The 24,638-nt window shown below is 37.8% G+C and overlaps 1 protein-coding gene across 3 annotated transcripts; it reads left to right on the forward strand.

Moving 5' to 3' along the window:
- The first annotated feature begins 474 nt into the window (after nt 1–474).
- Nucleotides 475–20,066, forward strand: LOC137244698 (angiotensin-converting enzyme-like). 3 transcript variants are annotated; one of them, XR_010951163.1, is made up of 8 exons: nt 475–589; nt 679–1,586; nt 1,665–2,010; nt 11,627–11,847; nt 11,922–12,062; nt 12,810–12,988; nt 13,143–13,421; nt 20,048–20,066. XR_010951163.1 is itself a non-coding variant. In XM_067774091.1 (7 exons), exons 1-7 carry the CDS (start codon nt 548–550, stop codon nt 13,190–13,192), a joined length of 1,887 nt encoding a protein of 628 aa, XP_067630192.1. In that variant the 5' UTR covers nt 475–547; the 3' UTR covers nt 13,193–13,923. The 3 variants fall into 3 exon arrangements, 1 of the variants encoding a protein (XP_067630192.1); XR_010951162.1 differs by lacking the exon at nt 20,048–20,066 and adding an exon at nt 13,481–13,923; XM_067774091.1 differs by lacking the exon at nt 20,048–20,066 and having other exon boundaries at nt 13,143–13,923.
- The last annotated feature ends 4,572 nt before the right edge of the window (nt 20,067–24,638 follow it).

Below are 24,638 nucleotides of genomic sequence, written 5' to 3' on the forward strand. Positions count from 1 at the left end.
TAACAGGACGGGACCTACATGTTCTATGCGGACTCCAAACAGCGGCTACACGGTAAATGTGTTTTCACCGAGAAGCTTTATATGGCAGAAATACACTCGGAATGTTCGCCAAGCTACTGTCGAGAGGCGGCCGCGCTTAAAAAACCTTTTTCTAATTGAAATAAATTTTGGTGTTGCTTTGTCCATGACTTGATCTAGGACCTTCGATGTGGTAGGCGGAGCTACCACCACATCACGGCTACCGCCGCCTTCAATACTGTTTAGTCTATCTTTGGAACTCAAAATCCATCAAAAACTTTATTTTAATCAATTCATATGTGTAAACTAAGTTTAAGTGTGTATTGAATACGCCAGCAATATAAAAATGTATGCTTCATATTTTGTGTACTTGGCCTGAGGTTATCAGTTAAAAAGACCTCTTTGAAATTATATATAGTATACACGTGCTCTTATTTTATTCATCAGAATTCAATGTACTATCTCAGTTCTACAATAACAGTTGGTGCGTACGGTACTTCGTAACAAGTAATTTAGGGCAAAGTAAATTATGGCATCGGATTTTGAGCACTGGGTGCTTTCAACGCTGCTCGTTAGTGTATTTGTTTGATAGCGAAAGTTAAAATAATTTAATTAAGTTCAACTAAATTTACCACTTCACTACACGTTTACCACTTTCAGCTAACTACATTCATCTGCTTGGCACAATCCGCAGAAAACTACACCTTCCCCAATGACCCAGAATACTTCAATGAAGAGGGCGCACAGCGTCTACTCAATCGCGTCAATGATGTTTATTGGGCCAGTGCTACGGTATATCGTCAATATGCAGACGATACTCTAAGCCCTGAAATTTTAATGCGTGAAAAATTGCGTCCCTTCTACGAGACAATGCAAAAATTCGATTGGCGAAATTTTGTAGATCCTCTGCTTAGGCGACAATTTGAGGTGATTTTACGTGGTGCCAAATATCCGCCAATCGATTATAAATTCAAACGTGCAACAAATACATTGAAAAATATGTCACGAAAAAAGTGGGTGTGCAACAAAAACGAACTGACGAATTGTCAAATGGCTTTTGTGCATCAAATAAAATCAGTTTTTACAAATAGCGATGATTTGGACGAGTTGAAATACTATTGGAAGGAGTGGCGTAACAAAATGCCCACTGATGTGAAAGAAGCCTTACATTATTACATTTCATATTATAAAAATTTGAGTACAGCAGATATGGCACCTTCTGCCTTTTGGTATGATCAGTATGAAGATCCAGATTTGCTATATGAACTCGAGAACCTAATGAAAGCCATACGTCCTTTCTATCGTGAAATGCATGCACATTTACGTAATGTTTTACGTCACAAATATGGTAATGATGTTATACCACCAACAGGTCTCATACCACATCACCTCCTGGAACAGGTCACATATCAGGCGTGGAAGAAGGAGACTGTATTGAAAAATCCTTTTCCGCAAAGGAAGCTGCCGAACTTGCAGACGGAATTGGATGGTGTGGGGTTGAAACCATTCGATTTGGTCAACATTAGTGTGCAGTTTTTTAGCTCGATGGGTTTTAGAAATTTCACAGAGTGAGTATTTACTTTATAAGATATGTATGCATATGTTAGTTTTGTATATTTTTTTAATTCTTCTTCTATTCTGCACAGGGAGTTTATGAGCGAACATTTTATTGAAATGGAACCCGGTACTGGTGGACCTGACTGCAAGTCACGTATTTTCGATTTTGGCGAAATAGAGCTACACTACTGTCCGAGGGTCTACTACAAGAAGCTTTTACAAACACATGCTGATATTACAGCGGTGCAGTATGCAATCGCAAAAAATAATTTCCGTGTTGGTCTTAATCAGGAAGCTTGCCCTGGGTTTGGTGCAGCTTTGGGCGAAGCAGTAATACTTTCCGTTTCCAATCCAAAGCATTTACAGCAGCGCTTAGGACTATTGCAGAACTACGAATATGATGATATTTTGAACTTGAATCGATTATATCGTATGGTGAGTTAGTTGATCGTTTTGTTTCGTTATCGTTTTACTATTAGTCCCTGTGCGACTGAGCTTTGCTCGGCAATCTTCGAGTATGCCGCATAACATACTATGTTCTACATATCACCATTAATCAAACTCTACTTTTTTATATGTACATATATATTTTTAATTACCAATATTTGATTTCCTTAAAAATAGATTTCAAAACGTATCAAACAATAACCGCAAAGTGAACTGGAATGAAAAATTTGAAATTGATAAATCCAGCCTATAGTATAAGGGATTGTTATGACAATTAGTAAAATCGAGAACTAAGTTATTTAAGTCGAGTATCTTCATGCGCAGAATTATTAATTTCAAACATTTTTTTAGTTATACACTATGAAAGTCTCACAATTTTATTACATTCCAAAAACTTAAATTTCACGAATGACAACTATCAGTTAGTTTAATTAAATGTCAACTTACTTCCCTAAGCGCCATCTGTTGGTAAGTAGTTAAATGTTAAATGTCGTTTTCAAATTGAAAATATGCCTCTTCAACGGTAGCAATTTACCATGGTGCGATATCTTTTTGCTATGGTGAGAAATCTTTCTAATAGTAATCTGAGAGAAATTTCCATTATTTATTTCATATTTGCCAAAAATATGCATTTAAATATATTTTGCTAGAATTTGCTACGGTGCCTTGATATTGCATTTCAATTTTATTAGCTTGTGTGAAATTAAGAAAATTAAGTCGAATCATGTGTAAGATTTTTTTTCGAAGATTTTTAACTTTAATGTTTTCCTTTAAAGCTTTGGTAGAATATGAGTAAATAGAGTACTATTTCGTCTAACCAACCCAACCCTAAACGGCAACCCTACTCAAAAATGTCTCTATTATAATGCTGAGTGAAATACCTTTCATTTGATACCCATATCGGCATATCTCATACAATATTTTTTTATTTCGAATAAGTGGCTACTAGGCCGGGTCGATTTGTGGGGAGGCAAAAAAATCGCCCATTGCTCTGTGAAAATCATAATCTAGGGATTAAAATAAGAAACTTTGCCGAAGGAACCATACCTCTAAAACGAATTCTGATGCCCCCCCCCCCCCCTTTGGGTGGTAAGGGCAAATTTTGAAAAATCCCACTTTGAAATGCCTATGTTTTTTTCTTTTTGGAGTTTATTTTTCTCTTTAGAAATTTATTCAATCAGAATATATGTAAATGAAAAAATGATTTTAACTTAGTAATAGAAAAGAAATTAAAAAACAATTATTAGAAATTAGCGTTTTTACAACCCCCTTTTAAAACGAAGGCATCACTGTGATGCATTTGCATGTCGTAAACATAGTTGTGTGGGTTTTTATTCAACCGTTTCAAAAAATGAAGGTATCACTGTGACACAATTGCAGATCGTAAAATTGCTTGTGTTGTTTTTAACCCTACTCAAAAATGTCCCTTTGTAATGCCATATCGGCATATCTCATGCATTTTTTTTTTTAATTTCGAATAGTTGGCTACCTTGTGAAACATTCTGAGTGGCAAAACCTATGTAGAAAGTCTTAGAAGGTGATACATTATCTCTGTGCCAAATTTCGCTTACATCGGTTGAGTCGTTCCCGAGATCGTTCGGCTATGCAAACATACAAATACATATATAAATATACAGGAATTGCTCGTTTAAATAAATAAGATTTTAGTTTTATTTAGATATTGGTTATTTAAAATTTCTTAAATGTTTTGATTTGTCTGCTTGTAGTTTAATTTTGGTTTCATTCCATTATCTTTTTTGTCGTTCCATTATTTTTTCACTGTAGTTATGTTATCGTATTGATATAATTTTGTCGTCCTTGCTTTTTCTTTTCGCTGTCTTAATTATCATTTCGGCATCCTTCTCACTTCCTTCCTTTGTAGTTCAACCTTCCCATTTTTATTGCTACTCGTGTTGGCCACTTCCTTATCGGTTCGTTATAGTTTAATTATCGTGTCGTTATTGTTGTACTATTGTTTCAAAATAAGTGCACTGTAGTTCTCCTCTCGTTTCGGTCTTGTTTCGATATCATATGATTAGAGGTACATGAACAATGTGATTATGTTTATTTGTTTAAAGTTGCGTTATCGTTTAGTTATTCCTTCTCAGTCGTTTGTGTTATAGTTTCATTGTCGTTTCTTAATCGTTTTACTTTCGTTAAGCATTTGTTATACTTTTCATGAAAATGAAATGGTGTATTAATTTCGTCACGAAACCCAAAATTGTAAGTTCTTAAAGGAAAATAGATAGACCCACCATTAAGTATACCGAAATAATTAGGATGAAGAGCTGAGTTGATTTAGCCATGTCCGTCTGTCTGTCTGTGCGTCTGTCTCTTTGTATGCAAACTAGTCCCTCATTTTTTGAGATATCTCGATAAAATTTGGTGAGCGGGTGTATTTGGGTGTCCGATTAGACATTTGTCGGAACCGGCCGGATCGGATCACTATAGCATATATCCTCCATACAACAGATTTTTCATAAAAAGAGGATTTTTGTCATATCTTCCTCAATTTAACAGATTGAAGCTTCAAACTTCACAATATACTTTCGTATATTGCACATACTGTTGTCTGACAAAATTTATGAGATCGGTCATATATATAGTATATATCCCGCACAACCGATTGTTCAGATAAGAAACTTTTCGTAATTAGTGCCCTATTTTAAGAGCTAGAGGCTTCAAATTTCAACGAATGCTTACGTATATAGCATATATTTTTGTCATAAAGATCGGTGATATATATAGTATATATATGGTGGTATATATATATGTTTACGTATATAGCATATATTGTTGTCTGAAAAAATCATAGAGATCGCTTGTATATATAGTATATATCTCATACAACCGATTGTTCAGATAAGAAACTTTTCGCAATTATAACAGCTATAAATTTCAAATTTCACCGATTGCTCACGTATATAGTATACATTGTTGTGTAAAAAACTCATAGAGGTCGGTGATATATGTAATATATATATGATGGTATATATAGTATATATATACATTTTTTTGCAATTTCAGCCCCATTTTAAAAGCTAGGAGCTTCAAATTTCACCAAATGCTTACGTGTATAGCATATATTGATGTCTGAAAAAATCATAGAGATCGGTGGTATATTATATTATATACCCCATATAATATGTAATTATTGCCCCTTTTTTACGGCTAGAAGCTTCAAAATTCATCAAATTTTATCAAATAGTTACGCTTATGTCATATATTTTTGAAATACGTGATTCGTAGTCATAGCTTTTACATGCAGACAACAAAAAACGTGAAGCTTTGCATCGTCACAAAAAGTACCTACCTATTCCTATACTCAGCTGAACAGAGCTCACAGAGTATATTAACTTTGTTCGCATAACGGTAATCCGTAACGGCATAAACTAATCGAGATAGTTATAGACTTCTATATATCAAAATGATCTGGGCGAAAAAAGAAATTCATTTAGCCATGTCCGTCCATCCGTCCGTCCGTCCGTAAACACCATAACTTGAGTAAATTTTGAGGTATCTTGATAAAATTTGGTATGTAGGTTCCTGGGCTCTCATCTCAGATCGCTATTTAAAATGAAATCGGACCATAACCACGCCCACTTTTTCGATATCGAAAATTTCGAAAAACCGAAAAAGTGCGATAATTCATTACCAAAGATGGCTAAAGCGAAGGAACTTGGTAGGCGGGTTGACCTTATGATACAAAATAGAAAATTAGTAAAATTTTGGACAATAGGCGTGGCACCGCGCACTTTTAAAAGAAAGTAATTTCAAAGTTTTGCAAGCTGTAATTTGGCAGTCGTTGAAGATATCATGATGAAATTTGGCAGGAACGTTTCTCCTATTACTAAATATGAGCTAAGGAAAAATTAGAAAAAATGGATTACGAACACGCCCACTTTTAAAAAAAAATTTTTAAATGTCAAATTTTAACAAAAAATTGAATATCTTTACAGTAAATAAGTAAATTATGTCAACATTCAACTCCAGTAATGATATTGTTTAAGTGACTTAAACTATGAACATTTTTCGTTCGTTTGTTTCATTAGCCATTGAGTGTGCTTGTAATTCTCAACTGGTTAGTGAAATATTCTAAAGGCATGGTTTAAGTTTTTTATCCCAAAGCGGGGTTTTTCAAAGCAAAACAAGGTGGATCAACTCGCAGCCAATACCTTGGAGCCCCCCAGTGCTCGCCCCCAATGAATAAATACAAGGTGTAACAGGTACATAGCAACCTCCCTCTCTAAAATAACACACAGTCCACTTAAATAATATAATAGCAAAAAAACTATTCGCCCGCCGAATCACCAAAGCTTAGACAGATATGGTGCAACAAAATACAAAACTAAAAGAAAATTTCAAAATGGGCGTGGCTCCGCCCTTTTTCATTTAACTCGTCTAGAATACTTTTATGCCATAAATCGAACAAAAATTAACCAACCCTTTCGAAATTTGGTAGGGGCATAGATTTTATTACGCTAACTGTTTTCTGTGAAAATGAGCGAAATCGGTTGAAGCCACGTCCAATTTTTATACACAGTCGTCCGTCTGTCCATCCACTCGGCTGTTAGCACGATAACTTGAGCAAAAATTGATATATCTTTACTAAACTGAGTTCACGTCTTATCTGAACTCACTTTATCTTGGTATAAAAAATGGCCGATATCCGACTATTACCACGCCCACTTTTTCGATATCGAAAATTACGAAAAATGAAAAAAATTAAATAATTCTATACCAAATATGAAAAAAGAGATGAAACATGGTAATTGGATTGGTTTATTGAGGCAAAATATAACTTTAGAAAAAACTTTGTAAAATGGGTGTGACACCTACCATATTAAGTAGAAGAAAATGACAAAAGTTCTGCAGGGCGGAATTAAACGCCTTTGGAATCTTGGCAGGAATACTGTTCCTGGTATTACATATATAAATAAATTAGCGGTACCCGACAGATGATGTTCTGGGTCACCCTGGTCCACATTTTGGTCGATATCTCGAAAACGCCTTCAAATATACAACGAAGGGCCACTCCCTTTTAAAACCCTCATTAATACCTTTCATTTGATACCCATATCGTACAAACTCATTCTAGTGTCACCTCTGGTCCACCTTTATGGCGATATCCTGAAATGGCGTCCACCTATAGAACCATGGTCCACTCCCTTTTAAAATACTTTTTAATACCTTCCATTTGAAACCCATGTCATACAAACACATTCCAGGGTCACCCTGCTAAATAGTTATTTTCCCTTATTTTGTCTCCAAAGCTGGCAGCTGAGTATGTAATGTGCGGTTGCACCCGAACTTATCCTTTCTTACTTGTTTATTTTATACTAGAAAACCCGGCAGACGTTGTACTGCCGTAAATTTGGCCTATCTGCATACATTTTAATAAGCCTTTTCCGTCTGACTCTGCCCTCCCCCCCTCTTCACTTTTTCCTAATCCTTTTATTCACTCCTCCCTCCGTCTTTTTCGCTTCATCTATCTCCATCTTCGTCTCATTCTATCACTTTCTCAATCGCCTTCTCTCTTTTCTCTTCTCTCAATGCCTTCTCATTCTTCTGCATCCCTTATTGCCTGTACAAGAGTGTGGTATGTATTTTATTCCAGTCCCTGTCCCACTCCGAGTCTCAGTCCCAGTCCCACTCCGAGTGTCAGTCCGAGTCTTAGTCCTAATCCCAGTCCAAGTCCGTCTCTGGATAATATATTGCTCTGTACCAAAGCACTCATCAACAGCTTTCATTTGATATCCATATTGTATAAACACTGTCTAGGCATTCACTGGCCCCCGTTTTGGCCTATATCTCGAGACCCTGTACCTGTAGTAACCACCGCGTGAGGTTTACGCAACTTATGTGAAAGTTTGAACTCGACCGACGCATCTCTTCAAACACCGGCGACCAACTAACACGCATTTCAGCCTTTCTTTTTATATATATAGACTAGCAGACCCGTCAGACGTTGTTCTGCCCTAAATTTGGTCTATCTACATAAATTTTAATAAGCTTTTTCCGTCTAACTCTGCCCCCCCCCCCTCACTTTTCCTTAATCCTTTTATTCACTCCTCCCTCCGTCTTTTCGCTTCATCTATCTATATCTTCGTCTCACTCTATATCTTTCTCAGCTCCTTCTCCTTCCATATTTTCTCTTCTCTTAAGTTTTTCCCATTCTTCTTCAGACCTTATTGCCAGGCAATATGTACATAGGTATGTGGGTATTATTAATTCATGTCTTTATTTCGGCTTAGCATGCATATTTATCAGTTTTTCCAGGTTGATGCGACTAAATCGAATATCACAATGAAAATTACTTTAAAGCTTCCATTTGATATCCCTATTACACACACATTCTAGGTGTATCCGGGTCCAGGTTTTGGCCTACATCTTGAGACCCAGAGGTATAAAAATTACTCTGTACTAAAGCACTCATCAACAGTTTCAATTTGATAACCATAATGTGAAAACACATCATAGTGTTACCGTGATCCACGTTTTGGCCTATATCTCGAGACCCTTCACAAATAGGTATGAAAACTACCCTGTACTAAAGCACCTATCAACAGCTTTCATATGTTAGCCATATTGTATAAACACTTTCTGGGGTAGGCGGGTCCACGTTTGGCCTCAATCTCGAGACCCTAGTCACCAATAGATATGAAAACTACCCTGTACTAAAGCACTCATCAACAGCTTTCATTTGTTATCCAAATTCTATAAACAAATTCTAGGGGTACCAGCGTCCACGTTTTCGCTTATATCTCGAGACCCTACCCTAGTTACCCGCGGGTACGAAAAATACCCCGTATCAAAGTACTCATAAACAGCTTTCATTTGATACCCATATTGTACAAACATATCCCAGGATTACCCAGGTGCACGTTTTGATCTCAAGACCCTAGCCAGAACGGGATAAAAATTATCCTATGTCTGTATCCTGCTTCTAAGCTACCCCTCCACCAATTTTCAGCCAAATATGTTCATCCGTTCCTTCCTCTTCAATCATTCTTTATCCAATAAAAAAGCGCATCAAAATTCGTTGCGTATTTTTAAAGGTTTAAGCATTCAAAGGGACATAGGGACAGAAAAAGCTATTTTGTTTTATACTATGTAGTGATGTACATCCATACATACCTATAAACCTACGATCGAAGTTAAATAACGCAGCGAATGCTATATATATGTATGTACGTATGTATGTGTCGCATCATGACTCACTCAAAAGCAATTAGCGTGCACAGTTCACAGCAAACAACCACACAAACACATTTTTTGGTAAAAATGTTACTTTTGTTTAAACAATTTGGCTGATATAAGAAAAGAATCAAGTATTTTTTTTTTGATGCAGATCGAAGGTAAATATTTCAAAGTTTTACTGAAAAGTAGAATTTTTTAAATCCATCCATCCGTTTATGAGTTATAGCTGTGTAAACAAAAATGTTATGATTTTTACTACATTTTGGCAATTTGCCACGCTCCTATAATATATATCTTCAAATTATATTAACTGTACCATCTCACGTAGCTAAGCTTTCAAATGCAAAAAACCGTTTTAAAATCGGAGCATTCTGTGTGAAGTTATGTGCATACATGGCATTTAGCGACTTTATTTAATAAGATTTATATAGATTTTTATTTTTCACACTTCACTATAATATTAAAACGAAATGCAGATTAAGGCTTAAAAATTGCACATGGAACAACTAAAGACTCTCCTGAATTAAAAAAAATGTCATAGTACCTCTAAATCGCGGGCCCCCTCAGAAACCCCCCCCCCCCCCCTTCTCGACGGGCCTGGTGATGTACTATACTTTATATCATTCGCTATAATATTTTTTATTTATAAGCAGGTTGTTTAATTAAACACAAATCAATTACGCGGAAGTATATCCGCACCTCCTGAAAATATGAGTGCCACTGCGTATACGTAACATTTTAATATTACGTATAAACAAATAAAAAAAATTGCAATAAAATAATATTGCGACTATAAACTGAGATATAACCTATCCTATATTTCAAGCTAGATCAAAATACACACGGGGTGCGAAACAAATTCAAAATCAGTTCAGTAGTTTAGGAGTCCATTGGCCTCAAACTTGTGACACGTGTTTTTTTATATACTAAGAATTATATATTTATCTTAAAAATCGTTTAGATATATTCAAATTTCACTAAATGCTTACGTGTATAGCGTGTATTGTTGTCTGAAAAAATCATAGAGACCGGTGGTATATATAGTATATATCTCATACAACCGATAGTTCAGATAAGGACAAAGTCGTCCTCGAAACGGAATTATAATTTATTGTAAGCCGAGGTCAGGCAGTTTTACCGTAAATTCCAGAAAATTTCAGTATGTAGCTGGAAAATTTTTTGTTTTTCTTTGGCGATATCAAAGGCAAATATAGCTATTGCGTTGGTATACCGAAATCCTTCATTCTCATTGCCATCGGAACCATATTATGTTAGTCACTTATATTATAACGAAAATTCTATTTTATTCCCACTCTTAGATTTTTTTCTTCTTGTTATCTAGCTTCTACATATGTCCAGTATATGTATTCTCTTGAAATAATATTCGGTTTTATTTAATTACGCTTGGGTTTTTTTGAGAATTCCATTTTGTTCACAAGGCTACATATGGAAATCAATTTTCAGGCTCTAAGCTCTTTATCAGAGATGTAATAAAATGTAAAATTTATTTTAGTTATTTCGAAACTTGTATTACCTCCGTTCTTTCTTGACAAGCCAAATCGTGTCGTGGTTCTGAACAAGTGCCGCTGTAAAAATTAGCCACTGAAAATTTTCACAAGAAAATTCTATTTTGTGTCCGTAACTCGTTCGACAAAAACAATAATAATTTCCAACGTCTTGAAACTTGAAAACACTCACTAAATATAAAAGGTAACGTTTTACAAGACGGTGCACTACCTAATTTTTATCGAAAATTATCAGAGGTGGTATCAAAAGACGCGCCTCGACCTCCGTTTTAAGAATCCGAAAGCGGAAATCAAAAATTTTATTTCTGCCGAAAGTTATTTACAAAGAACCCTAAAATTAATTACCCCTAGAGCGTCCGAAATGTGGGGCCCGATCCATAGTTTTTTTGCATAGAACGCCTTTCTGCGTTGGCGGCCTTCGGTCGCGCTTATAAAAAATTACCCTGGGTGGGTCCGACACCGGTTTGGGGATCAAAACTAAATGCTCGCAGAACACCTTTCTGCATTACTATGTGTGTGTGTACAACAAATATGCCAAAAAACAACAACCACATGAAAATTTCAACCGATTTTTTGCTTATATCTTTTGACAGAAATAAAAATTTAAATTTTCGCTTTGGGATTCTAAAAACGGAGGTCGAGATACTTCTTTTGATACCACCTTTGATAATTTTCGATAAAAAATAGGTGGTGCACCGTCCTGTAAAACGTTACCATATTCAAAGTATGCGGGTTTCGAAAATTCCACTTCGTTTCCCCTTACGATATTTTACCAGATTCAAAATCATCATTGAAAATTTGATTTGAAATATTATTACTAAAATCTAACAAATAAAATACTTTATGACTTCTTTAACAATTTCCTTCCTTATCTTTAGGCTGCCCACACACTGCTCACACTACCCACTTATTTTGTACATGAAAAACTTTGGGTCGATATAATTGATGGCAAGGTGCCACCTGAACATTATAATTGTCATTATTGGAATTTGATGCAGAAATACATGGGTGTTGAACCACCACTTCAAACGGATCCAGGCGTATATGATATGCCCTATAAGTTTTACGAAGGTATTGTTGATCAACATCGCAGCACAAAGTAAGCAACTTTTTTTTTTTTAAACCAAATGTCCCCGAAATTTTTTTTTAAATAATTGTTTCTTTTTTTTTTAGAAAAATATTCGATGAATTTTTAGGCTATCAAATTTATCGCGTAATTTGCTTAAACATTGGGGAGTTTGAACGACGTAACGCTTACAAGCCTTTGGATAATTGCGATTTTTATGGAAACAAATTTGCTGGGAAATTTCTTTAGTAAGTATTATCTGCTTGAGCAATTTAAGCTCTTTTTCTTGCTCTATAGGGCTCTTCATTTGTGTTTATCTTTTAACCACACTAATTTTGAAAAAAAGATCCAAATATCAAAAAGTTATCGGTTGTTATCGAAAATTGTCGAGTGCTACCAAATTCTTTTCAGCATTTTACCGATTTGCTGTCGACTACTCATCGGTTTGTTATGAAACAGACACCGATAAAATTTCAGTGTGCATTCGATGGCACATATGTAACCCGTCGATAATAAGCCTACAAAGAACCAATAAGAAGCCGATGACTCGGTGTTAAAAAGGCGGGAGCAAACCGATAACTCGACGATAGTTTCGCTATCGATAATAAGCAATTAATAAAATACTTAATAACTTGTCGGTAAAGAAACCTAGCGACTCTTTTCATATGTATAGCCCAAAACTCTTTATTACAGTAACTTCTGTTGGGGTTTAATTACAACTCTGTGAGCTCACCCCAGTTAATTTGAGACGTAGATTTGTATGTTTACACATCGAACTTCACCAGTACTGGTTACTTAGATTTTTTGTATTAAAAAAACTTCTATATGTATAATGGTCGCTGTTATTCTTCTATAGTCACCCCACGATTATGAAATGCCCACAAATATATGTTTAAGCAAAAATTACTGTGTTTCTATAGTTTTGACTTAATTGCTTTTTACACTTTACTTGGTACTTACATAATTCTTCTCTTAATTTACTTACCACATTTCAGCGATATGATGAGCTCTGGTTCCTCCAAACCATGGCGTGAGGTAATCAAACCTTTAACATGGATACATGCAACAAATATGACTGCCACCGCATTTCTTGAATATTTCGAGCCATTGAACACTTGGATTAGTGACGATAATATCAACAAGAATTTGCGCGTCGGTTGGATGCCTATCGACAGTGAGTAAAAATATAAGTCAAATCCATAAGCATTCACACTCACAACTTAATAATGTCTAACACATTTTTATCTCATTTTATTTATTTACACTCTCTACGTACATCTCAATTTATATTTTCTCATTTGATTTTCATTTGTGTCATATTAACGCAGAATGCAAGCTTGGCATCGTACCTCCCAACGCCACCACTGTGGTTTATTGAACAAAAACAAAAATAAAATAGAAAACAGAAAAATAGAAAAATCGTGATGAATGCGTGGCACATGTCAGCACGTTTCAACTGTAATCTGTATAGAATTTCAAGCAGTGACAACAAAACCGCAACTAACACCGCACCTCATCATCAACTTTAAATGTGCACCTACTTTGTGTATTGCATAACGCAGTAAATATATGGACATTTGATGGCATCACATTTGTGGCGGGCAGATGTATGTAAAATTGTATTTGTTCTTTGTAATATTTTTTCTTATTCTTATGTTAAACGTAGTTCAGCGGTTGAAGTTGAATAGATCTATTTAAGCGTAACGTCACCTAAAGTCACATTCGTCTATGCAAATGATGATGGAACTTTCATTTATTATACGCAAAATTAGCTTGACACAATTGTTCAGATTTCTCAAAATAATGACACCATTGTATTATAAAATCACATTAATACCCAGTTTTTCTGAATTTAAACTACAAATTAAGTTGACCTCAGCTTACATTCCATTTTACTGCTGATGCTACATAGTCAATGCTTCCGAACTGGCAGGTTTGAACTCTATTCAACGCTGCCGCAGCTTAAACTTGCACCGAAATACCAGCCTTAAATTGTAAATAATATATTAGTAGAATTTAAGATAAAAACAAATGATCTTACAAGTCAGTAGGCCGATATAACAACAAAAACAATAAATAGTGAAATAAATCTGAATTACTCAAGGAAAATATGTGGAAATAAGAACCCGCAGCCATGGTAATTTTTAAAATTTGTTGGGAGCGTATTTTTAAAGATAAAATGGCTTTCAGTTATTTGGTTTTTATTTATTTTATCTACAGCTTGATTCAATCCTACAGACTAAACAGCGAAGCAAAGAGCCAAGAGATTGTTTCATGCACATATGTACATGTAAACAGCAGCTCATAGCAAAGAGAGGATAGGATAGGTTAGGTGGTAGCTGCCCTGATAAGGATAGCTCACTTGGACAACACGAAGGTCCGTTGTGATACCACATACACAAAAAATAACGGTGACTTAGATCTAGCTACTTAGAGAATCGTTGGGTAGCAACGATAAAGCTCCGAATGATACCGATCTCAACTTTGGATATATCCTCGGGAGATCCAAGTGAGTCGCGACCGAAGTACTTTCGCCTAGTTCTGGCAAAAGCTGGACAATCAGTGATTTGGTGATTCCACCTCATCATCCTCCATACAGCTGCAGCGGGATGGACTTTCCAGAATACTGAGACGTACCGCATGGATACCCATGGGACAGTGCCCCGTCAAAACCCCAATGACCATAGATAGGTGAGCCTTAGTGAACCCAATTATTTCAGCAGACCTCCTGCCATCCACTTTTGGCCAGAAAGATCTTGCTACCCTGCAAGACGTGGTATCCGCCCAACGTTTGCTGAGCTGATTCGAGGCCCAGCTATGGAGGAGCAATCCACAGGTGGCCAGCGGGATCCCGAAATCCCTACAGCCATCTTCATCCGGTTCATTTTTACCGATGCGGGCTAAGAGATCCGCTTGACAGTTACCCGGGATATCACTATGCCCCGGGACCCAGATAATCTTAATTGTAAAATAATTCGATGCAATCGCAAGCGAGGTCAGGCACTCCCAGACCACCCTCGATCGCACTGTAGTTGCGCTCAAGGCCTTGATAGCCGCTTGGCTATCAGAGTAGATGTTAAATTCCCTAACCGTGGTAGCACTGGATAGCATTCCATCCACCGCATCCTTAATCGCAGCAATTTCCGCTTGGAATACCCTGCAGTGATCAGCCAACTTAAAGTTGCGGCTTAAATTTAGCTCTTGACAAAAGACCCCCCACCAACCTTTCCATCCAGCTTTGACCCATCCGTGAACAAGTTAGCCGGTCCCACGCCCCAAATAATTCCACTTTCCCAATCCTCTCTCTCTGGAATAACTGGGGTGAAGGTTGTATAGGGAGCAGTTATCGGCATACAGTAGTCCGTTCTGTCCGGGATGAAGTCGAAACTGGTAAGAAGGCTAGAGTGTCCGCGGTCAGAAAGTCTATATCCCATATCACGAAGCCTGACCAACGACCTTGCCGCGGCCGCCTTTCCCGCAATATGTACTGGATATATGTTCAGCATGACGTTCAGTGCCAAGGTAGGTGTTATTCTGAGAGCGCCACTGATACCGATCAGCGCCGTCCGTTGCACTGACACTAACATTTTGGAGGTGCTCGCCGTGTCCAGTGCTTTCCACCAGACCAGCACCCCATATAGCATAATCGGTTTGACCACCATCTCATAAAGCCAGTGTACTATTCTTGGCGAGAGTCCCCATCTCTTTCAGATAGCTCCTCTGCAGCAGTACAAGGCAGTGGCGGCCTTCCTGGCCCGATCTTCCACATTGGGTCTCCAGGACAGTTTCTTGTCCAAAACAATCCCCAAATATTTAACCCTATCAGAAAGTACCAACGGCACCCCTCCAATCGAGGGCGTTCTGAAATCGGGCATCTTATATCTCCTTGTGAAAAGGACCAATTCCGTTTTTCCCGGGTTGACCGCCAACCCACATAACTCAGCTCACCTAGCCACAGTATCCAGGTAGCCCTGCAGAACATCGCGCAGGGTGCCCAGAAATTTGCCTCTGACTAGGATAGCGAGGTCATCTGCATAGGCAACCACCCAACAACCACTGGCTTCCAACTCCACAAGAAGCTCGTTGACTACCACAACCCAGAGGAGAAGAGATAGGACACCCCCCCTGTGGCGTGCCCCTGCACACCTTCCTCTTAATTATGGCCCCACCCCATTCCGCTGCGACAATTCTGCCGCATAGAAGTTTGCTAATAAATTCAACCAGAGCCGCCTCGACTCCTAAACCCACAAGAGCTCTTTCGATTGCCCCCGGTAAGATATTGTTAAAAGCTCCCTCGATGTCTAGAAAGGCACCCAGAGCATACTCTTTGTGTTCTAGGGACCCCTCTATTTGCTTTACAATCGAATGGAGAACCGTTTTCGTCGATCTGCCTTTGCAGTACGCATGCTGTGAAGCCGACAGTAACCCCTGAGGTATCCTTTCCCGTAGGTACAGGTCAATCAACCGCTCAAACGTCTTAAGAAGAAACGACGAGAGACTGATTGGCCTGAAATCCTTAGGTGATACATGAGAGCTTCTGCCGGCCTTCGGAATGAAAATAACCCTAGCCGTGTGCCAAGGCTTCGGGATATAGTTAAGCCTGAGGCAGTTAGAATATATGATGGCCAACCAGCGGCAGGAAATCCCCAAAGACCTTTGAAGCTGCGCAGGAATGATTCCATCCGGGCCCGGAGACTTATTGGGCTTGAACGACTCTATAGCCCAGGTTATTTGACTTTCCCGTATTGGAATGGCAGGCACTTCTGCATGGCCAACGACCGCCGACCATGCAGGCGAAGATCCCTGCGCAACTGGGACATCGGGAAAATGATTGTCCAGTAAAAGCCTTAGGGACTCCTCGTTACTCATCGACCAGTCCCCACCATCATCTCTCAGATACCCCATAGGAGCGGGGTTCCTAGAGAGTATTTTTCTAAATCTCGCGGATTCATTGCAGCCTTCTACGTTTTCGCAGAAGCTTCGCCATGCATCTCGCTTGGCTATCCTTATTTCATATTTATAAATCCCCAGACTCACCTTATAGAGCTCCCAGTCCGAGGGTAATTTACTCCTCCGGGCTCTGTTGAAGAGCCGCCGACTGGACGCTCTTAGGTCGTCAAGAGAATCCGACCACCAGGGCGGCTTGCCCTTCCCCCTGTAAGTTTTCAATGGGCAGGACAGCTGAAAGGCGCTATTGCTTGCCGAGGTGAAGTTTTCCACCAGAACGTCTATCTCAGATTCGGACAGGCCCGAACTAATGATAGGCACCGCAGGCAGTAGCTCTCCAGCTTCCTACAATACAAGTCCCAGTTAGTACTTTTAGGGTTCCTAAAAGATATTTTACCGGGACGTTCTTCGTTCACTGAGAACTGAATATATCGGTGATCAGAGAAGGAGTGCTCGTTGAGAACCCTCCATCCAGATATCCGACCTTCCAGTTCTCTACTAACCAGGGTGAGATCCAGGACCTCCTCCCTTACCGCAGTAATAAAAGTCGGGTCATTCCCCCTATTACATATACAAAGTCCCTCATCTAAAATAAAAGTAAATAAAGACTCACCTCTAGTGTTGGTATCCGAGCTTCCCCAAATGCTATGATGGGCATTAGCATCGGCACCGATGATCACGCCAACACCTCTCCGCCTTGCTTCAGCGGTGATTTCACCCAGTATCGCAGGTGGTGGCCCCTCTATGTCCCCGTGGGACATGTACGCTGAGACCACCCACATTTCATTACTTCCTCGCTCGAGGCAGACCGTGGTTACGTCAGCATTGCTGAAATTAGAGAGAATAAAAGCTTTAATCTCTTTTTTAACAAGCGCACAGGATCTAGGCCTACTTGCCTCCCCATGCACCAAGGTGTTGAATTTTCCAGTCCTTAATCCAGAAATCTTACTGCCGTTACTACTCAGCCACGGCTCCTGGACAAGGACTATATCCACTCCGCCTTTTTCAAGGCAGAGCAACAAATTTGCGGAAGGCGCCTTAGAGTGCTGAAGATTGATTTGACGGATTTCCATCAAAAGCGCTCTTCTTCCGCACCCCATTCTTGGCGGATTCGTATTAGTCTTGTCCATTCTAAAAAAGTCCCCCTTCAAGGCCGCTATCCGGAGCCGATTGTGTAGTCGCCCTTTAACGGTCTCGTGGTTATCTATGCTACGCAGGGAGGCCACGCGAGGGTTGACGCATTACCTTATGAGTAATGCGTTCAGAGCCAGACCGGACGCGAAGCGGGAAAATCTTCAACCGCACCTACACCACCAACTTAACGGCGACGGAGCCGGAACGTACCTTGAGGCCCGCCACGGTTTTAACGGGACGTGGGCAGGTGCAGCATTAGCCTACCAGCCATTTCGGTACGGTTTCACCCCGACCTACTAAAGTGGCAGAATACCGCACCTACCAGCCCAAAGTCATCAAGTCAAAATGTAATGTGAAATCAAAGCCCTAAAACAGTCCAGTTCGTCACCGTTGTGTACCGATCTTGACTCTTAAAGAGTCCTCCCTCCCCTGAGCTCGGCACAATGACTCAGGGGGTGCGGGTTTTATCGAGTTGTCCTCTCTAGATCCGCCATTATCAGTAGAAGCAGGGGCACCTCGTGCAGGACGTGATAACTAATCACGCGTGACATTCGTCGCTATGGCCGGTCTCATTTCAGATGGCAGATATTTTTTTTTTATTTATTATTTAAAGTCGGTCATAACCGTTTAGACGGTTAAGCGCCAATTAAGTAAGTAAGTATTTAAAGTCGACGACAAACTATGGTGGACTGCATAATATAAAAGTACTAGCTTTACCAGGCGCACGTTGTAACGCCCGAGATCGAATGGATGTTGCGTTATTTTTTCTGTTTTGTTTGTTGATAATTTAATTTATTGTTCTGTAAATTGAATTGAATTTTTTTATTTATTTGGTGAAATTTTCTGTTAAAACATTTTATTCTTGTATCTTATTGTATCTTATTTTATATTATTGTATTGCTTTTACCGATGATGATTGTTGCTTTGATTACATTCCGAAGAAGCATGACTGCTGAGCCAATTTTCAAAGTTGATATATGCGCAGGCATTCCTTTTGGTTCTAAGGAGTATAGAAATTCATTTGGATAATTCACAATTTTATCTTCATCTGTAACTGTGTCAATCGATTTATATTTTGTCACTTCACCAGGAAATTGATTTTGAAAGCGATCATTGATTTTGTTAACATGATCATTTTTGGGAGCTAAGATAGTTCTTTCGCATAGCCAAGAAACAAACACATTTAAACTTAAAATTCTTAATTCAGAAATATGAAATATGAAAAACTTTCGTCTTGATCGAAGGAACCTCGAGCCAAAATTTGGTGATGATCGAAGTATAGCAAACACGTTTTCATAGGAAACACACACACAGAATTTGATTTTTATAGAACATGTAGATAGACTGAAGCTAAACAATTTTTTTTAACAGCGGCAGATTACTAAACGTCCAAAAGGCATAACAGCTAAACTCAACAATGCAGTCAAACTTTAGGTGTTAAAATAACTTAAGTTTGTACGGCAGCGATAGTTTTTCCCCATTCCACATTTTACTGGAGGTTTTAGGACTTAACGTCACATAGCTCCTTACCAATTGTAATTATCCCACTATTACGACATCCAGATATATGCAGTATAATATATTCCATTTGTATGGGAGGTACCACGCCCCCTTTTTCCCAATTCCGCCTTTTCTTGGTGGTGTTAGGGATTGACCTCATTTAACTCCTTACTGAATTTCAATGTTCTGGCATGTATACCTTCAAAGGTATGCAGTACCAAAGATTCCATTTGTATGGGAAGTGTCACGCCCATTTTATATATAGAAATTATTTTTAGCCTAAAACCTTCCCGTTGATCGAAGGAACCCATAACCAAAATTTGGTGATGATTGATGTGTGGGAAATACGTTTCCATAGCGAACACACACACACACAGAATTTGATTTATATATATATATGGCTAAACCGATTTGGGATTTCAAAATCAACTAACCATCATCTCTCCTTCCTGTATCTTTCCTAAAAATTTCATGGTAATCTGTAGGGCCGTTCTCGAGTTATGAAGTGACAATCAAAATGTACACTTCTTTTTATATACATATATAGATATAAATACACAACTCAAAAGTTAAAATTTAAGATATATCGAGATTTCAAAAATGTTATGTTACAAACAAAGATATATTATTGAACATTACACTTTAATTTCAGAATATAATAATAATAAGAAATGTGAGCAGAAATAAGATCTTATACCGAGATCTTATACTGGCGGATTGCATCAGGTTCCGCTCAGCATGATTTCGGAATGCAGTGGATTCCAATCTTGCTGTTGGAATGCAACAAGATTCCAATCAGCATGTCATCGGAATCCGGCAGTACTAAGAGTAGTGTAATGAGGATACGCCATCACAAGGAATAAAAAAGTAACATGATTTGTGTTGTTGGAATGCGCCGGATTCCAATCAGCTCGTCGCCTGACCCATAAGATTATACTGCCGGAATGCATACGATTCCGATCAGTGACTAATGAAAAAGCATGTTTTTAACGTTGTTGGAATTCACCAGATTCCAATCAACACAGTACTGTCTTGTTCCTTCTTAATGATACATGTTGATAAATGTTCCTCCATCCTTATACGAGATAGTGCCTGTTTTTTACGATAGAAATAAATGTCGGAAAATTAAATTAGCTTGTATCTCTTAAATTAGATAGGCAAGCATTACGTATAGATTCAAAAGTACATTGAAGACTGATACAGCTAAACAAGTTATTGTAGTGTGCGCACCAGATAAGAAGAGGATTATTTTTAGCAAAGTTTCGTCGACAAAGGGGTAAATAAAAAGGAACGTAGTGTCTGGATACTCCAGGGGGAACCGACAAAAATAGGCGGCTGAGAAGGTCAGCAGAATCAATTTCTCCAATAATGAGCTTATGGATGGAAAATACCCCCAGTAATATTCTCCGATTTTCCAGAGTGGGTAAGTTAATAAGAAGAAGTCTACTTCTGTACGGAGGAAGGTGGAGTCCTTATTAAGGCCGCACAATGCAAATATCAAAAATTGGTTTGGACCTGACTCAAGACGCTTTATATGCTTATGAGAAACAGGGGACCAAACGCATGAGCAATACTCCAGTATTGGACGAACCAGCGATGTGTAAAGAAGCTTAGTGAGGTACAGATCATGGAACACTTTAGCCCATCTTTTAACAAATCCAAGTACACCCAACGCTTTGTTGGCAATAGATGAAATATGCATGTTAAAGTTCAATTTCGGATCAAAAAGGACACCTAGATCATTTGCAATAGATATACGCTCCAAAGGCGTACCATCTATTACATAAGGTTTCAATGCTGGCTTCACTCGGTAAAATGTTATATGCTTACATTTAGAGCAATTTAAAGCTAGTAAATTTGTTGTGCACCAACATTGGAACGAGTTCAAGTCGGCCTGAAGAAAATCCAAGGAACTCAAATCGGTAGGACAGTAAGTGTAGCAAAGTTTTACATCATCCGCATATATTATAGTATGGGAATATAATATTGTCTGTGGCAAGTCATTAATGAAAAGTGTAAAGAGCAAAGGGCCTAGATGACTTCCCTGGGGTACACATACATATGTACCCAAAGTCAATAAGAGATGCTTAAACGAAAATAAATAAATAATTGTTCGAGAAGGCTGTTTGTGCAAAATCTAGCCCTTTGCAGAAATATACGAACAAGGCAATGAAAAAAAAATGTAAGGCGCGATAACCTCCGAAGATATCTAAGGCCGAGCTTCTCTTCCAATTTGCGTCGTGCTTCTCTTGATTTTCCCTACAAATAGGCCGGACGGGACCTATATGTTTTATGCCGACTCCGAGCGGCATATGCAAGGCAGATGAGTTTTCACTGAGAGCTTTTCATTTCAGAAATACACTCGGAGCGCTTGCCAAACACTGCCGAGAGGCGACCCCGCTTAGAAAAATTTTCTTCTAATTGAAAAACCTTATTTCTGATTCAAGGTTCGATTCGAGCTCAAGGCCAGAACAATAATTGTTTTTCTAATGATAATTATTGTTATTTTTTAATTTTTCTAAATTTGAAAAATTGTATTTTGTTTTTGGAATAGTAAGTAGAAGATTTTTCAGACAACCTGCCATAGCTGCGCAGATAGATCCATTTCGAAGGGTGCTAAGCCTTCATCATCAGTACGCTTTAGGCATGCTGCGCTAACCCTTTAGCTATACAGCGGTGGTTTGTTTGAGTGGCAAATTTGCTACTTCTATTCCTTTTTACCAACTATATTTATTCAGTGTTGCGCTATCTGGTGCAAATCACTGATAATGCTGGATTTTTGTTTTTTGTCAATTACTTTGTTTGACATTCCCAAGTGCTCATGGTTTATTAACAATTGTTTTTGTTTTTATCCTTAACCTTATTTCTAAAATTTTGATGTTGCTTTCTCTAGGATGCGAACCAGGGGGATTAGGTGTGGTAGGCGGAGCACGCTACCATCACACCACGGTGGCCGCCAAGAGCAATGGCCGAACAAGGCAATAGAGAGTATAAAATCAGCGCAAGCTGAGGAGTTGGCATTAAGTTGATTTTAGACACGCCAAAATAAAGTACGCGAGTAATCTTGTTTTTTGAACATTAACAGAAGCTGTAAAATATCCAGGAATCCCCCCAAAAATCATTACAATTTATACAAAATTATCAGACTAATTAGTTCAAATAATTTGTTTTTTGCATTTGTTTACCTACAACAAAGTGATTCAAAATATCTCACGTGGTCTGTGACGTGAAGTTGAATATAATCTCTCTAAGAAAAGCAGGCCTATTTATCATGTTTTTTTGTTTAGATGTACATGTACTTTGACTTTGTAAGGTAGGTAGGTTGTTAAATTTCAGAAGGCTGGAGTAGAGAGAAATATTCCATCCTGAAACTCATGGCAAACCCTTCAACACAAATGGCCAGAATGGTTTTTGAATAAATTCTAGCTTATCAATGGTTAAATACATTACGCCAACGTTTGATAAATGCTAATGTCCCATTATCCCAGTTCTCAAAACTTTCGTTCTGTGATCTTAAGTCAAGGTTAGGGTGACAACTTGTCCAATTTCAAAGTTAGATATTCATATGCACTATGTTTAAGACAAAGACTAGCATATTTTAAGGGTTAGGGGGATAATAGTGTACTCGCGATAGGTATACCTGACATAAAAAGGTAATAAAATCCCAATTCCGTTCCTTGGTTGTACGTCAGGCTTGGGATTTGCCAAGTAGTAATAAGCCTTGGATGAGATCTTTTTTTATGATTTTAAAGATCCATCATGAACTTCAAATGTCCGAACTATTTTAGGAGAAGGTACCAACGCCCGCGGGTTCCGTTCCTTTATGTCCTCATCAAGGCAAAACCCGATTTCACCGACACAAAAGAACAGTCTCAGATTATGAGTTACACCTATGTCTAAATGCTTCCCGATAATCATTTTAATTTCTTTTTTATGATCAATTTAAAATTGTATACAAAATTGCTGTATTTATTCACATTATCCTTACGAAAGTATACGTTTTTTGTTCATAAAGCTTTTTATTCAAAGTAGTTGATGGCCTATTAAGAATTATTGCTTAAAAGTTTAGTCTGGAAGTGAGTCATGAGCACATAATTCAAAATATCGGAAACAAAATCAAATAATTTAGTAAGGCCTTTCCTCACCAAAAATATTAAGACGATAAATGGGCATTAATCTAAAGTACAAGTGCGTACTTAAAATAATGAAGAAATTTTTCAAATTTTTTCAAAAAATTTAATTAAGGAATATCTTTCATGGTTATCATGGTTATAGCGAGAATTTGTTCAAAATTATATGTGTAACATAGCATAAGGTGCCACTCTATCAAATCAATATGTTTTTTTATAATTTCAGTGGCAATGCAAAATATTCAGATGTGTTTATGTATGCCATTCATATACTTACATATAAACATTACTCGCTCGGCATAAGCTGTTCCAACGCTATATATAATATTATGTTCTAATTTCAATATTTTCGTTAAAGAAATCCCAAAAAGTCTCGCCATTTTTTTTAAAACAATTCCAAAATGGTCTTGAAATAATCCGAAAATAGTTTCGAAATAATCTCAAAAACGATTTTGAAACTATTTGGAATTAATCTCTCATCATCCTGAAATGTTAACCGTTAAAACAACTTCGATATAGCTCTTAAATAATATCGAGCACACTCCCAAAATAGTCGCAAACACATTTCCTAATAAACCGAAAACAATCCCTAAGCTGTGCTGAGCAAGTTCCGAGGCTTTCCCAAACACAATCACAAAACGGTTCCAAAGTAGCTCCGAAATTCTGCAAACAATATATAAATAGTGCGGTAGCGTGTTCGAACATAAGGATGAATATATCCCTCAAAAATAATAAGAGATGATGCCGAAATACTTATAAAATAATTCGCAAATCAATTCCGATATAATCTGGAGATGGTTCAAAAAGTTTACCGTCACGAAATAGACTCGAAATGATAAAAAAAACAGTTCTCAAATTTCGCAAGGGCAATCCTGAGTACCTTTCCAAAAAAGTCTTGAAATTTTGCCGAAAATATTGGAAGATAGTCTTGAAATGATCGCAAAAACCAACTCCTAAAAAAGCCAAAGATATCAATAAAAATTTTCAGAGATATTCACTTATTTAGAGCAGGGCCGGAAACTGTCATTCCTTTTATAATATATCTCCTTGCAAAACTATTAATTTTGGACTTTAAATATATTTGGATCAAGAAAAAATTATTTTCGGATTTTT

Source organism: Eurosta solidaginis, chromosome 3, assembly GCF_040869045.1.
Source record: "Eurosta solidaginis isolate ZX-2024a chromosome 3, ASM4086904v1, whole genome shotgun sequence".
In the NCBI taxonomy this organism is placed as follows: Eukaryota; Metazoa; Arthropoda; class Insecta; order Diptera; family Tephritidae; genus Eurosta; species Eurosta solidaginis.